Here is a 14079-nt window from a genome sequence, read left to right as displayed (position 1 = left end):
CTCTTCTTTGGGGCAGCCCCTGAAATATTGGAAGGCTGCTATCGTGTCCCCCCTCGTCCTTCTCTTCGTTAAACTAAACATACCCAATTCCAGCAACCATCCCTTGTAAGTTTTAGCCTCCAGTCCCCTGATCACCTTTGTTGCTCTTCTCTGCACTCTTTCTAGAGTCTCCACATCTTTTTTACATCGTGGTGACCAAAACTGGATGCCGTATTCCAAGTGTGGCCTTACCAAGGCTTTGTAAAGTGGTATTAACGCTTCTTGTGATCTTGATTCTGTCTGTTAATGCAGCCTAGCACTGGTATCTTTCCTGTATATTCTTTTCTTTTGCCACATATACCATTTTCTCTGCTTGTCCTCTCCCTGTTCCATCACACACACCCCTCCACACCTATGTCACGCTGAGATTTATTTTCTTTTGTTTTTTTTAAACCTGAGTTACTGAATTTGAGCTGCGGAATATTTGGGCTGTTGTATCCCTTTGCTGCCATCCTGTGGCCATCTGGTCCAAATCCTGAATAGTCCAGTAAGACATGTCTCAAAGAAGACAGGAGAAAGAAAGGAGAGGCTAGGTGGGTCTGTATAGAACAGAAGGCAAGGAGAAGGGCACAAGTCCCCCTTCACAACGTTCAGTGACAAAAGAGTGTCAAAAGAGACTGCCCTTCTTGCTGCAGAAGCTACCACTGTTCTTGTCAGAATCAGAATCAGAATAGAGATGGAAGGGACATTGGAGGTCTTCTAGTCAAGCAGAAGACCCTACACCAGTGGTTCTCAACCTTGACAATTTTAAGGCATGTGGACTTCAACTCCAATGCTGGCTGTGGAATTCTGGGAGTTGAAGTCCACATGCCTTAAAATTGTCAAGGTTGAGAAACACTGCCCTAGAAAGCGGTTTTCCACCTGTGGATTGGGACCCCATTTGGGGTCGAACGACCATTTCACGGGGGTCGCCAAACAACACAGTCCGCCATTTTTTTTCCCTTTTCCTTAGCTGTGCTACTCCCTTTTATTCCATTGGCTTTTGAAAGCAAATAGAATAGACTCTCTTGAATAGAGTCTAATTCTATTGGCTTTCAAAAGCCAATAGGAATTGTCCAGGCTGTCTCTGCGCTGCTGAGCCCGCCAAAAGTCCCAGTCTGCAAACGGTGCTGCACCGGTTGAGTAGTCCTCAACTTACGACCGGTTGAGTAGTCCTCGACTTACGACCGGTTGGGGGTCGCGGCATTAAAAAGGTTGAGGACCACTGCCCTTGACCATTTCTGACAAGTGGCTGTCCAGTCTCTTCTGGAAAATGTCCACTGATGAAGCACCCACAACTTCTGGAGGCAACTTCTGTTCCACTGGTTAATTGTTCTCACTGTCAGGAAGTTTCTCCTTAGTTCTAGGTTGCATCTCTCCTTGATCAGTTTCCATCCGTTGCTTCTTGTCCTGCCTTCAGGTGTTTTGGAAAATAGGTGGACCCCTCTTTTCTTTGTGGCAGCCCCTCAAATATTGGAAGATACTATCATGTCACCCCCTAGTCCTTCTTTTCATTGCTTCTTGTCCTGCCTTCAAGTGCTTTGGAGAAGAGCTTGACTCCCTCTTCTGTGGGGCAGCCCCTGAGATATTGGGAGACTGCTATCCTGTCCCACCTCGTCCTTCTCTTCATTAAACTAGACCTACCCAATTCCAGCAACCGTTCCTCATATGCTTTAGCCTCCAGTCCCCTGATCATCTTTGTTGCTCTTCTCTGCATTCTTTCCAGAGTCTCAACATCTTTTTTGTATTGTAGTGACCGGAATAGTATTCTCCAGCAGAATGTCTTACCCGCTTGTAACCTGCCTTGGAGGCATTTACAAACCGCTGAGTTTTATTTCCTTGAGATCCGAGATGAGTTAAATAAACGCAACGGTAGACAAAGGGGAAAGAGGTGCAGTTTGTTTTAAGAAGTATCTATAACTGTAATTCTAAACACTCTTCTTACAAAGGAAAAGGGTTTAGAAATTCAGCCCAATGTTTGAATAAAGTTCCTGGTCTTTGTTAGCCTCGTAGCGAAAAGCTTTTGTTAGAAAGGGAACGATCTGAGCAGATCCCAGCGGAAAGCAGCAATTTGATTCCCAAGAGGGCTCCTATCAGACTAAATATTTGCCTATCGTTTCTTTCCCGTGTGCTTTCATCTAATAAATAAATGCCATATATGGAATCATTGTAAAAGGGGAGAGAAAGCAGAGAAAACCAGACCGGTTTTCTGTCTCATATTCCCAGAAAGAAAGGATTAATCCCTGGAATAAACGTTCTCTGAAGCGACCTTGATGCCTTAATCCAGATTTGTACAACTAGCTGCTTTGTTTTGTATATTTGCTAGAGGCCTCCAGAAGCTTTTCGACTCACAATTACATCAGGGGATACACACTGCAACTGGAGTGAGCCTTAAAAATAGCACGGGGTTTTAATTAAATTGAATTAATTAAAATTAAATTGAATGCATAGGGCTTTTCTGGGTTTTTGCTTTTTGACCTCAGCCACTGATGCCTTTCCATGTGTCTCTCTCCCAACCTCCCAATTTCCCAACGAAACATTTAGGAGGACAAAACAGTCCTTAATTGGCTGTCCGACCTTCAAAAACAGTGTGCAGTAAATAGTCAAGGATGCGGATCAAAAAAGCCAAGGTGAGGATCATGACGTTCAGCCGAAGCTCTGCCCCCTTTTTATGGGTGTTGGCGATGCTGCGAAGAGAGGGCAAGGCTTCCATTGGGTGGGTGGGGGGGCACTGCCACCATCTTGACCGTTTTGGCTTCACAAATCCTCCTGGAAACTCCACAGACACACCCGAGGAGATTCAAACTCCTACATCAAGAAGCGCCTTTCCACTTTTCTGAGGCAGGCTGGGAAACGGCTCCATGGGCGGGAGCTGAAAAACTGCTTCCAGTCTTGATTTTTTGACCCATGCCTATTTCCAACAGGATGTTAAGGATGTGTGTGTGTGTGAGTGTGTGTGTGTTGTTTAGGGATTTATTTGTTTATTTGCATGCATTCGGAGGAGAAACGCTTCAGAATTAAGGAACAAGAAATTCAGGGGAAGCTTTTCCAGAGCAATGATTAGCAACCTATTTCATTTTGTTGGTCAAACTCCCTCTGCTGTCCTCTTTCCCAGGATATGTGTGATAAGTTTATTTGCTCATGAGATTTATATTCCATTTTTTTAATCTCTAAGAGCTCCTAATGTTTGTAGTGACAGATTGTTAGAAAGAGAAAGAGATAGGATAGATAGACAGACAGATACTGTAGATCATATATGATATATGGATGATATAGATGGACAGACAGAGATAGATAGATAGATAGATAGATAGATAGATAGATAGATAGATAGATAGTCTAGTAGGTAGATGGATGCAGAGAGAGAGAGAGAAATTAGATGATATGGATATGGATATGCAGATAGATGATAGATAGATAGATAGATAGATAGATAGATAGATAGATAGATAGATAGATAGATAGATAGATAGACAGACATAATAGATATAGAGATGATAAACAGAAAGATGAGAGAAATGATAGATAGGTAGGTAGATAGGTAGGTAGGCAGGCAGGCAGGCAGGCAGGCAGACAGACAGACAGACAAACAGACAGCTAGATAGATAGATAGATAGATAGATAGATAGATAGATAGATAGATAGATAGATAGATAGATAGATAGATAGATATGATAAAAAGATAGGGATAGACAAATATGAGAGAGATGATAGATGATAGATTAGTTGATAGAGATATATAGATATAAATGATAGATAGAGATAAATAGAAAGATATGAGAAGTGATAGATGTTAAATAGATGATAGATAGATGATAGATGATGATACGTTATACATAGATATGAGAGAGAAATACAGAGAGAAAGATTATTGAGGTAGAGGGGGGCTAATAAAATTATAATAAAACTCTGAACTCTGATGATACCTTTCCTCATATCGCTTATAAGAAACTTGGTGGTAGAACTTTAAAATGCAGAGAGTCTTCGTGTTGCCTTTCAAGGCATTATCGGGGGAAGATTTCTGCTCTGAAAAGAAGGGATCCATCCAATTCGGGAGCCGTTTCCCTGAGGCTGAGGCCCTGTGCTGAACCTCTGCTGAGTTATCTCAGTGGGATTTCCTCTGAACTCAAGTACATATCAAGAAGGAAGGCATGGTTTGACACTTTTATAATGTGTTGCTTTATTAGGAACTGCCCCCTGCTGCGCCCAACGAGACTTTCCAAGGAAATAGGCTCAAGATTGCAGACTTAGATAATTAAACACTGAGTGCCAGGAGGTTAAGTTAAAATAAACTTAATAAAAAGCCATCGTGGAATTGGCTCCTTAGGTTGAAATGTTGCATGTGCGTGTATAATGTACAACCAACCAAAGTACGATGCGTGAATTGGGGGAGGGAGGGATACACTCTCCATCCTTCTATTATTTAATCTGAGGCAAAATGTTTGTTTTTAATTAGGAAAAAAAATCCAGAAATATAGAATGCTGTAAGAAGTCGAGGAAGTATATCATACGCATCCGTGCACAAACTTTTCAGTAATTTTTTCTTACACTTCTCCTTCTTAGCTCTTCCCAGAACAGGACAAAATTCACAGACATCTGCATAAAGGGTAAAGCTTGCCAACTTTCACAAAAGCCACCCCAAGAGTTTTCAAACGATAGCTTAAAAATGTCTAGAATTACAAACAAACCAACAAAAATCTCGGCTTTTTCTTGTAGTCTTGAGAAAGATGCGGGTTTTTTTTTCCTTCAAGTTGATCCCCCTCAAAACTTACATGTTTAATTCTCAGTAGAAACCAGCTCATTATTCCTCAGATGCATTAAATACAATTCAGAAGTAGCAGAAATGCAAAGAGTCTTGCCTGCCTCTTTTCCTCCTGCAGATGTCGGTAACTCTTAAAGTTCACTATTAGAGTTACTACTACTACTATTACTTCTGACCGCTAGGTGACACTGTAGGAGTTCACAATAAATGTGTAGAAAGCCCGTATACCTAAGTACATCTATCTATGGATTGATGGATGGCTAGCTGGATAGATAGCTCTTGAGCTATAAAAAATATCAACGCAGAGATACCTTAACTATCCCCCAAATTACACGAGGTAAACAATTGTCCAAAAGAATGATTTCAGACACAATTATCTGGTTCACAATGCATTTCTTCACTCAGATCTGGGCAAGGGCTTCCGTTGTTGGCCGGCTGAAGGACTATGTACCGAGTCCGCCTTTTCGTTCCTAAATTTCCACAGGTGCCTCGGCAAAGACCCCACGAAGACCACAGAGAGGTCTCACAATCCAAAGGTGTTTCTGCAGGACAGAAGCGGTTTCAAGTTGTTGTTTTTTTTAAATACACAACTACAGGGTGCAGAGAAGAGCAACGAAGGTGATCAGGGGACTGAAGGCTAAAATATATAAAGAACGGCTGCAGGAATTGGGGATGTCTAGTTTAATGAAGAGAAGAACGGGGGGGGGGGGAACATGATAGCAATCTTCCAGTATCTCAGGGGCTACCCCAAAGAAGAGGGAGTCAAGCTATTCTCCAAAGTGCCTGAAGGCAGGACAAGAAGCAACAGGTGGAAACTAACCAAGGAGAGAAGCAACCTGGAACTAAGGAGAAATTTCCTGACAGTGAGGACAATTGACCAGTGGAACAACCTGCCTCCAGAAGTTCTGGATGCTCCAACAGTGGAAGTTTTTAAGAAGAGATTGGACAGCCATTTGTCTGAAATGGTATATACTCTTCCAGATAAGTGGTTGTCTAGTCTCTTCTTAAAAACCTCCAGTGTTGGAGCACCCACAACGTCTGGAGGCAAATCCTTCCACTGAAAGAGTTGGAAGGGACCTTGGAGGTCTTCTAGTCCATCCCCCTGCTGAATCAGGAGGCCCTGAACCATTTCAGATAAATGGTTGTCCAATCTCTTCTTGAAACCCTCCAGGGATGGAGCATTCACAACTTCTGCCAGTCCAAGGACTGTCCAAACAAAGGAACTATTGAAAGATTTACCAATTACTCCAGTATTTCTTCCCTTAAGATTAAATTCCTCGCTACCGTTTCCTTCATTTCATCCTGTACTCCCGAAAGAGAAGCTTTGAGGGTGTTGATTGGTAAAACAGGTTGCGTTTGCTCCACAAAGGTAGGCATTTCTTCCAGGTCTGAATAATTAAAACAAAACTTTCTCTTTATCCAGGAATAAAGCACTTACCTGAGACGGAATCCTCCACTTCGTTGTCCGTGGTTGTGACGTTTGGTTGAGAGAAGAGGAAGCCCAATTTCTTTCTTTTGAGTTTGGCCATGGACACTCGGGCAATCGGTGGGAGAGTCTTAAGCTTGGGGTAATAAAATGAGTTTGCAGGGTGGCTAGGGGCTGAGCAGGTGATCTGTGAAATCAAGCAGATGCAAAAAGGAGGTGAGTTTCACTCACCAGAAATCATTGCAGTGTGGAAGAAGCCTGATTTGGTTTCCAGTTCTTGTTCCAGTTCCCTCTCTTCTCCTCCTTTACGGTCCCAAAGGTGCTTTTTTTTCAGGAGGCAACCGGACCTTCTTGTTTTTCTCTGAAGACGTTTCGCTTCTCATCCCAGAAGCTTCTTCAGCTCTGACTGGACCAGGGATAGGCAACCTTGGTTCTTTTATGACTGGTGGACTTCAACTCCCAGAATTCCTGAGCCAGCCATGCTGAGGGGAAAGGGAGAGGTTTCCAAGCTGAGCCAGGCTGGCTCAGGAATTCTGGGAGTTGAAGTCCACCAGTCATGAGGGGGCCATAATTCCCCCATGCTGGCTGAGGAATTCTGGGAGTTGAAGTCCACGAGTCATGAGGGGGCCATGGTTTCCCCATTCTGGCTCAGGAATTCTGGGAGTTGAAGTCCACCAGTCATAAAAGAGCCAAGGTTGCCTACCTTTGTTCTAGTCCAACTCCGTGCCCAAAGCAGGAGAGCTGTCAACAGACAAATGGCTGTCCAATCTTTTCTTTGAGACCTCCAGGTGACAGTTGACCTGATGACATGCAACAGATCATCCCCAAAAGTTGTTGAAGTTGGGAAAAGGTCAAGAAACTTACTTCTGTGATTGTATCCCGGGGGATTGTTGCGAAGTTGGGCGAGGAAAACGTAAACCCGCTATCTGTTCCGGCATCATATGGAAATAGGTCCATGGAGACGTGGCGCTTCCAGCCGTTCTTGTCACACAAATTAAAATTCTCAAATCCCACAAACCAGTCAGGGCTGGGCACGATTCGCACCGCAATGGATACCTGGACATTCAGAAAAAAACCCTTTGCTTCAAAAACTGGACTGTGCCTGGTTCTCTCTAATTAGATCATTTTAATAAACCAATGTAACCACATGCTGGAATTATGACAATCGAGATATTAAGTATGTTCACGTTATTTCAAGTTTTTCTCGAATCAATAAAAAATATTACTTTCCCGAGAAGTTCAAAGCAGCGGGCAATAAAAATAGAGAGAGACACTCAGCAGGGTGTGATAGATTAAACTTCCTAGACTATAAGTAATACAAAGTGAAGCATTATTTTAATAAAGTTGAATTCATTGCCTCACGATTCTGGGAGCTGCTGTCTTAGTAATGAGTTATATTTCATTGACGACCTTCTCAATGAATTAAAAGGTTTCCCCAAATAATCCGACAGTTTTATGGTAATAAGACACGTGGGTGATAGGCAGGGTCTTTAATCTTTAAGTGCAATCAACCACAGGAGAAAGTGCCAGCCAAGATATATCCGTGCTTTGAACCCTCTGCTGATTTAATTGCTTGCAAATTTATGCAGCCATAATTAAAGAATAATAACTGCCCATCTTAAGTCTATTGGACTAATAATTCTTTAGTTTGTTTGCAGCTTTACTGCTTTGGGACTCCGTACTTGCTCCTTAAAAGGCCGCTAGGACAGTGTTTCCCAAAGTGTGGTACGCGTACCCCCAGGGGTATGGGAAGAGTTTGGTGGGGGTACGCGTTGGATCACGTGGGAATATCCACTGCACCGTGCTTAGCTGCGCCCACAGAACAAAGAAAGAAATAGGCGCGTATCGCAGTTTTTACACGGGAACTGGGGCCATCATACATCGTATCGCAACTCATTATGACGGGAACTTCTGCGCATCCTTCGCGCAGCTCTGGTTCGGCCATTTTTAAACTGCGGGAACATTAACAGTTAACGTTGAGCCTCGGAGCTGTTTAAAAGGGGTACTCAGCGTTACAAAAATTATAGAAGGGGTACACATATGTCAAAAGTTTGGGAAACACTGCGCTAGGAGATACTTCCAACTTACTAAGGGATGACCTGGGTCAACTTCAAAGACCGTTGAGGTCTGTCCTGTTCCGGTGACCACAGGAGCAGCGGAGAGGATTCCATAAATGCTTTGCATTTTCTCTCCAGCTGCTTCTATTTCCTTCATGAGCACCCACGGTTCCCCTCTCTCCACCAACTCACGCATGCCATTGCTGGCGTAGCCGTTGGCCTTCCACATGACGTAGTCGGAGTTGTGGGCCACACCTGTCGAAGAGGAGACACACAAAAGGCGGATTTGGAATTACTTCCTGCAGGAAGGCAAGCTGCTTCCCTCTTCCTGGAAGGGAGGTCCTTTGTGACTCGAAACACAGGGAACGGGGTTGACTTCTGCTGCAGAAAAGGAGCTCCAGCCGTAAAAGCTCTCCAGGATTGTGTACTTGGTGCTGTCTCCCCGGGAAGTGAATTTGGAGGTAGCTGAAGAACCAGCAGAAGGAGGAGGTAAAAATGTCCTCCAGGAGGGTCCAAAAAGTCAAGATGGCAGCCTCAACCACGATTCAGAAAGATTGGATGTCCCAAAGGTGCTTTTTTTATTATTAAAAAGTTTTATAAAGAATTACACCCCAAACCCCCCCCCACCCTAACCCCCCTCCCCCTCCCCCAATTCCCAGAGCTGAATACAGGGTTATTACAAATATAATAATCAAACTCTACTATAAAATAACCAAATTCATAGTATACTTTAACTCCCCTTTAACATAAATACAGACAAGTAAAATAAACATAATAATATAAACAATTCCATATTATTAAACAATATCCCAAGTTATTAAACTATGCTAATGCTAAAAACAATAATAAAACTAATAATAATTTCACTATAATATACTGTTAATAAAAATAATACTCTAAAATGTACTCATAAAAATAAATGGAACTTTTTAGTCCCGTATTTATTCTGAATATAATCTATCCATCTTCTCCATACTGAAATATACCCATTTTTCAAGAGGCAGCTGGATTTTCTTCTTTTTCTTTGAAGACATTTTGCTTCTCATCCAAGAAGCTTCTTCAGCTCTACTTCTTCCGAGATCTGAAGAAGCTTCTGGGAGGAGAAGGGAAACATCTTCGAAGAAACAAGAAAGTCCAGTGGCCTCTTGAAAAAAAGCACCTTTGGGACAACCAGGACCTTGGATGACGGAGAATCTCCATAGGCCTTCAGAAAGACTGGCGTTTTAATAGCGTGGCCATGTCTGCCATATTGATTTTTGTTACTATCTTGTAGTAGGATACTCTTGGGACATAACACCAGACATATCACTGGAGGAAAAAAATCACAAACTGTGTCTCGCTTATTTTTGGCCGTGTCATGTGGGGGAATTGCTGGAGAAAGCAATTATGCACGGAAGAGTTAGTGGTAAAAGGAAACCAGCCCGCCAAAGAAGAGGGTGGCTGGACCCCCTCAAAGGGGACACCAGCCATAGAACAACTCAAAGAAGCAGCGCAAGATCGGAAAAGGTGGAGAGGCCTGGACCAGGGGATCCCCAAGAATCGACTGGACTGAATGGATAACAACATTATCATCAACATCAGGATTCTGTCTGCCTGCCTGCCTGCCTACCTACCTACCTACCTATCTTTCTGTTGTTGTTATTACTATTATGTTTGAAGGGACCTTGGAGGTCATCAAGTCCAAGCCTCTGCTCAGGCGGGAAACCCTATACCATTTCAGACAGGATTGCTGTGGTTGGGGCAGTGAATGTGTGAGTTAGAAATCTATCTATCTATCTATCTATCTATCTATCTATCTATCTATCTATCTATCTATCTATCTATCTGTCTATCTGTCATATCTATCATATCTAACTAACTGTCTGTCCTCTTTCTATTTAATCTATCTATCTATCTATCTATCTATCTATCTATCTATCTATCTATCTATCTATCTTTATCTCTATCTTTATCTCTATCTCTATCTCTCTATCTCTCTCTACCTATATCTATATCTATCTATCTATCTATCATATCATCTATCATATCTATATCATCTATCTATCATAGCTATCATATCATCTCTCTATCGCTCTATCGCTCTATCTGTCTATATCTATCAAATCTATCTATCTATCTTTCTATCTATCTATCTATCTATCTATCTATCTATCATATCTATCTATATTTATCTCTCTCTCTATCTCTCTACCTGTATTTCTATCTATCTATCTATCTATCTATCTATCTATCTATCTATCTATCTATCTTATCATCTATCTATCATATCTATATCATCTATCATAGCTATCATATCATATCATCTCTCTCTCTTTCACTCTCTCTACCTACCTATCATCTGTAAAAGGAAACCAGGTCTCCAAAGAACACAGTGGATGGATATCATCAAAGCTGACGCCAGCCAGAGCATAGAACAACTCAAAGAAGCAGTGCAAAATTGGGACTTTTGGAGAGACCTGGTCCATGGGATCACCGAGAGTAGGACATCATTGAATGGATATCAACACCATCCCCATCATCCTCATCTCCCTGGGGACACTCTTGGCAGAAGACCGGTGGGCTTCCTTACCTAGGAGGGAGGACCACTGCGCTGGGGGTCTATAGAGTGGATACTGCTTTGGAAAAGCCGCTTGGCTCCATTTCCCCGTGAACACAAGGCTGTAGGTGGCTGGATCCTCTGCACCACACAGGATATCTCCCTCAAGGGGGACACAAGCCACACAACTCAAGAGTACTACGAGCAGCGCTGGGGTTGTCTTCTCAGAAGCAGACATGTCTTGTGAGCTTCTCGTTCCCTTGCCCATGGGAGTTAAAATAGAAAAAGCCACAATTAGTGGATTCCACAAGCAAATGCTGCATCTCTACCTATACCCATGACATCAACAGAGATCACTGGCGACCCAGAAGATTTGTTTTTAAATCCAGGCAAAGAAAAAAAAAGTTACTTTCCTTATTTAACAGAGTTGCAGAATAACAGAGTGGGAAGGGACCTCGGAGGTCATCTAGTCCAACCCCCTGCTCAGGCAGGAGACCCTATCCCATTTCAGACAAATGGCTTCCAATCTCTTCCTAAACGTCTCCAGTGTTGGAGCATTCACCACTTCTGGAGGCAGGTGGTTCCACTGGTTAATTGTTCTCACTGTCAGGAATAACAGAATAACAGAGCTGGAAGGGACCTCAGAGATCTTCTAGTCCAACCCCCTGCTCAAGCAAGAAATCCTCTATCATTTCAGACAAGTGGCCGTCCAGTCTCTTCTTAAAAGCATTCAATGTTGGAGCATCCACAACTTCTGGAGGAAAGCTTTCCCACTGGTTAATTGTCCTCATTGTTAGGAAGTTTAGTCCTGCTTCTGTCCTTGATTATTATAATAATAATTGACAATAGGCTTTTAGCAGGCTAATTTGATCTGTTATCTCATTAGAATCATAAATGTGGTTTAATTCTGGTCACCGTTTTTTTTAGTGCACCTAGGTGGGAGAATACATAGCTGTGTCCTTTTTAATTTTCTGTCTAAGAGATATTTGTTTAAAAGTAAGGTAAAGAAACAAGGAATGCTCACTTAATCCATTTCAACTTTAATTCATTACCTAAATATTTTTAGAAAACCCCCAGAATTCAATCAAGGCAAAGAAACCTGCAAGGCTAAGATAAAAGACTAAAGTTTAACCTTCCTTTAAGGAGCTCTTCTGCTTTAAGAGCAGGGCATAAATACACAACTGCTAAATCACTGTGCATTAATCATTAATACAGACAATTTTCACTTACCAGTGTTCCTGTGGCTCTGAGGTTGTTAGGAGAACTTGCTTTGTCTCCCCAGCTGGAAAATCTGCAATGGGAAGAGAGGAAATCTTGCTATTTATGCTTGCAAAAACTCTCTTCAGTCCAGCTATGACAGTTGTTGGGGTTTTTTTTTTAACTCCCTGAACACATTTGTGCTGCTGGAAACATCTGCATGGTCTGTGACAGTGAGTTGTGGGCCAGCTGTGAAAAAAAAAAACCCTGTAAGAACGAACTACATTTCAACTTTTGCTAACCTACAAGTTTGCCCGCCCCTCCTCCCTCCCTCCTTCAAGGCTTTTGATTGATGGTATTTCTCCAGGCTGGCCTTGGTGCCCATCAGTGGCAGAGCTGCTGCTTCTGGTACACAACCTTTCTTGTACAAGGGCTCTCTGTGTGTGTCGTTCTTACGTTTTAGGGGTTCGAGAGATGCCTATCATGAAAGCTTACCAAGATCCCTCCCTCGGATGGATCGGAGAGCTGATCCCTGAGTTAGGAAATGGAGGCCCCCAGGGAAACTGGGGGTAGGGTTGAACCCTTTCATTCCTGAGAAATATCTGGGGGGAGGGCGGAAAGCATGGAGGAAACAATGTTTGTGTGTGTATGTGTGTGTAGAACTCTGAGGCTTTGATGTTATTCTTGATGGCAGTTAAATTCAATTTGACTTATAGAATAGAATGAAATATAGAATGGAAAAGAATGGAATATAGAATGGAAAAGAATGGAATATAGAATGGAATATGGAATGGAATGTAGAACAGAACAGAAGAGAATAGAATAGAAAATATAGAATAGAAGAATAGAATAGAAGAATAGAATGGAATAGAACAGAATAGAATAGAATAGAATAGAATAGAATAGAATAGAATAGAATAGAATAGAATAGAATAGAATAGAATAACAGAGTTGGAAGGGACCTTGGAGGTCTTCTAGTCTAACCCCCTGCTCAAGCAGGAAACCCTATACCATTTCAGACAAATGGCTGTCCAGTCTCTTCTTAAAAACTTCCAGTGTTGGAGCATTCACCGCTTCTGGAGGCAGGTTGTTCCACTGGTTAATTGTTCTTACTGTCAGGAAGTTTCTCCTTAGTTCTAGGTTGCTTCTCTCCTTGGTCAGTTTTCATCCGTTGCTTCTTGTCCTGCCTTCAGGGGCTTTGGAGAAGAGCCTGACTCCCTCTTCTTTGGGGCAGCCCCTGAGATATAAGACATTCTGCTATTTGTTTTCTGAACACTCCATAAAGATAAAAAATTTCCCCTCCCGGAAATGTGGTTACCTGATCCAAATACAGTGCCAGTTTGTTATACTCTTCCTGGGCAAAGTGATACCCTGTGCTAGATATAACAAAACTAGTATTAACACCAAAGGGTTGAGGGTTGGCTTCAAATGTTCTAAGTTTCGTCTGTCTGGGCCAGATATTTAAGTTATGAAGTGGAATATTTTCTTGATAGAAAACAAACAAGAAATGAACATGACTAATCACAATGATGAGTCACTATGGCCTCCGCCAGCATTTTTCAGCTGAAAAGCCCCAGGACATTGCAAATATGTTTGTGATTAAACATATTTGTGATTTCAAGTTTGTACATTGTTTTCTTTGCATTTCATGAAGTTATCCATGTCTTCGCAAACTTTCACCTACATCTGCTTTGTGCCAACAATGGCAAAAGTTGGTTCTTCAAGATGTCTTCAAGGACCAAAAGGCAAACCTGGAAGAGGAGCATCCATCGGGGGAGGAAGGAATGTCCAAAAAGTGAAGATGGAGGCCACATCACCAAAGGACCATCCATTGTTTGCAGGGGTCTTGCGTGCCTGCAGTTGCAGTTACCGCCTTGACTATTTTTATTATCCCCACCCCACCTGAGGGTGCCTCGTCTTTGAGGGTGAGGTCCACCTTCTCTGAAGATCATCCATTTCCCCCCTTTCCTTCTTTTCAACACCAAGAGATCAGAGTTGGAAGGGACTTTGGAGGTCCTCCATTCCAATCTCTTGCTCAAGCAGGAGGCCCTATATCATCCAGGTTTATCAGCCATTAGACAAA

At 42.4% G+C, this 14079-nt stretch overlaps 1 protein-coding gene across 3 annotated transcripts; it reads right to left on the bottom strand.

The window, feature by feature from the left end:
- Positions 1 to 4173: 4173 nt before the first annotated feature.
- SPON2 (spondin 2) lies at positions 4174 to 12460 on the bottom strand. 3 transcript variants are annotated; one of them, XM_039366727.1, is made up of 7 exons: positions 12453 to 12460; positions 12030 to 12090; positions 10833 to 11058; positions 8295 to 8518; positions 7071 to 7262; positions 6219 to 6393; positions 4174 to 5322 (listed from the first exon to the last, which is right to left on the bottom strand). In XM_039366727.1, the coding sequence occupies exons 3-7, from the start codon at positions 11035 to 11037 to the stop codon at positions 5144 to 5146; spliced, it is 975 nt and encodes a 324-aa protein (XP_039222661.1). In that variant the 5' UTR covers positions 11038 to 11058; positions 12030 to 12090; positions 12453 to 12460; the 3' UTR covers positions 4174 to 5143. The 3 variants fall into 3 exon arrangements, with proteins under 3 accessions (XP_039222661.1, XP_039222659.1, XP_039222660.1); XM_039366725.1 differs by lacking the exon at positions 12453 to 12460 and adding an exon at positions 12299 to 12386; XM_039366726.1 differs by lacking the exon at positions 12453 to 12460 and having other exon boundaries at positions 10833 to 11063; positions 12030 to 12258.
- Between the last annotated feature and the right edge of the window lie 1619 nt (positions 12461 to 14079).

This window comes from Crotalus tigris, unplaced genomic scaffold (genome assembly GCF_016545835.1).
Source record: "Crotalus tigris isolate CLP2741 ecotype Arizona unplaced genomic scaffold, ASM1654583v1 scf7180000020351.1464749751:1500972, whole genome shotgun sequence".
Lineage (NCBI taxonomy): Eukaryota > Metazoa > Chordata > Lepidosauria > Squamata > Viperidae > Crotalus > Crotalus tigris.
This window is presented reverse-complemented; position numbering and strand designations above follow the sequence as displayed.

What these genes read in the sequence shown, in the direction of transcription:
- SPON2 (XM_039366725.1), bottom strand. Translation starts at nt 12,381, where the DNA reads ATGGGCACCAAGGCCAGCCTGGAGAAATACCATCAATCAAAAGCCTTG. An exon ending in TTGACCCAGGTCATCCCTTA is followed by an intron (nt 7,263 to 8,294) that starts GTAAGTTGGAAG and finishes CTGAATGTCCAG; the next exon opens with GTATCCATTGCGGTGCGAAT. An exon ending in CCCGGGATACAATCACAGAA is followed by an intron (nt 6,394 to 7,070) that starts GTAAGTTTCTTG and finishes TTGATTTCACAG; the next exon opens with ATCACCTGCTCAGCCCCTAG.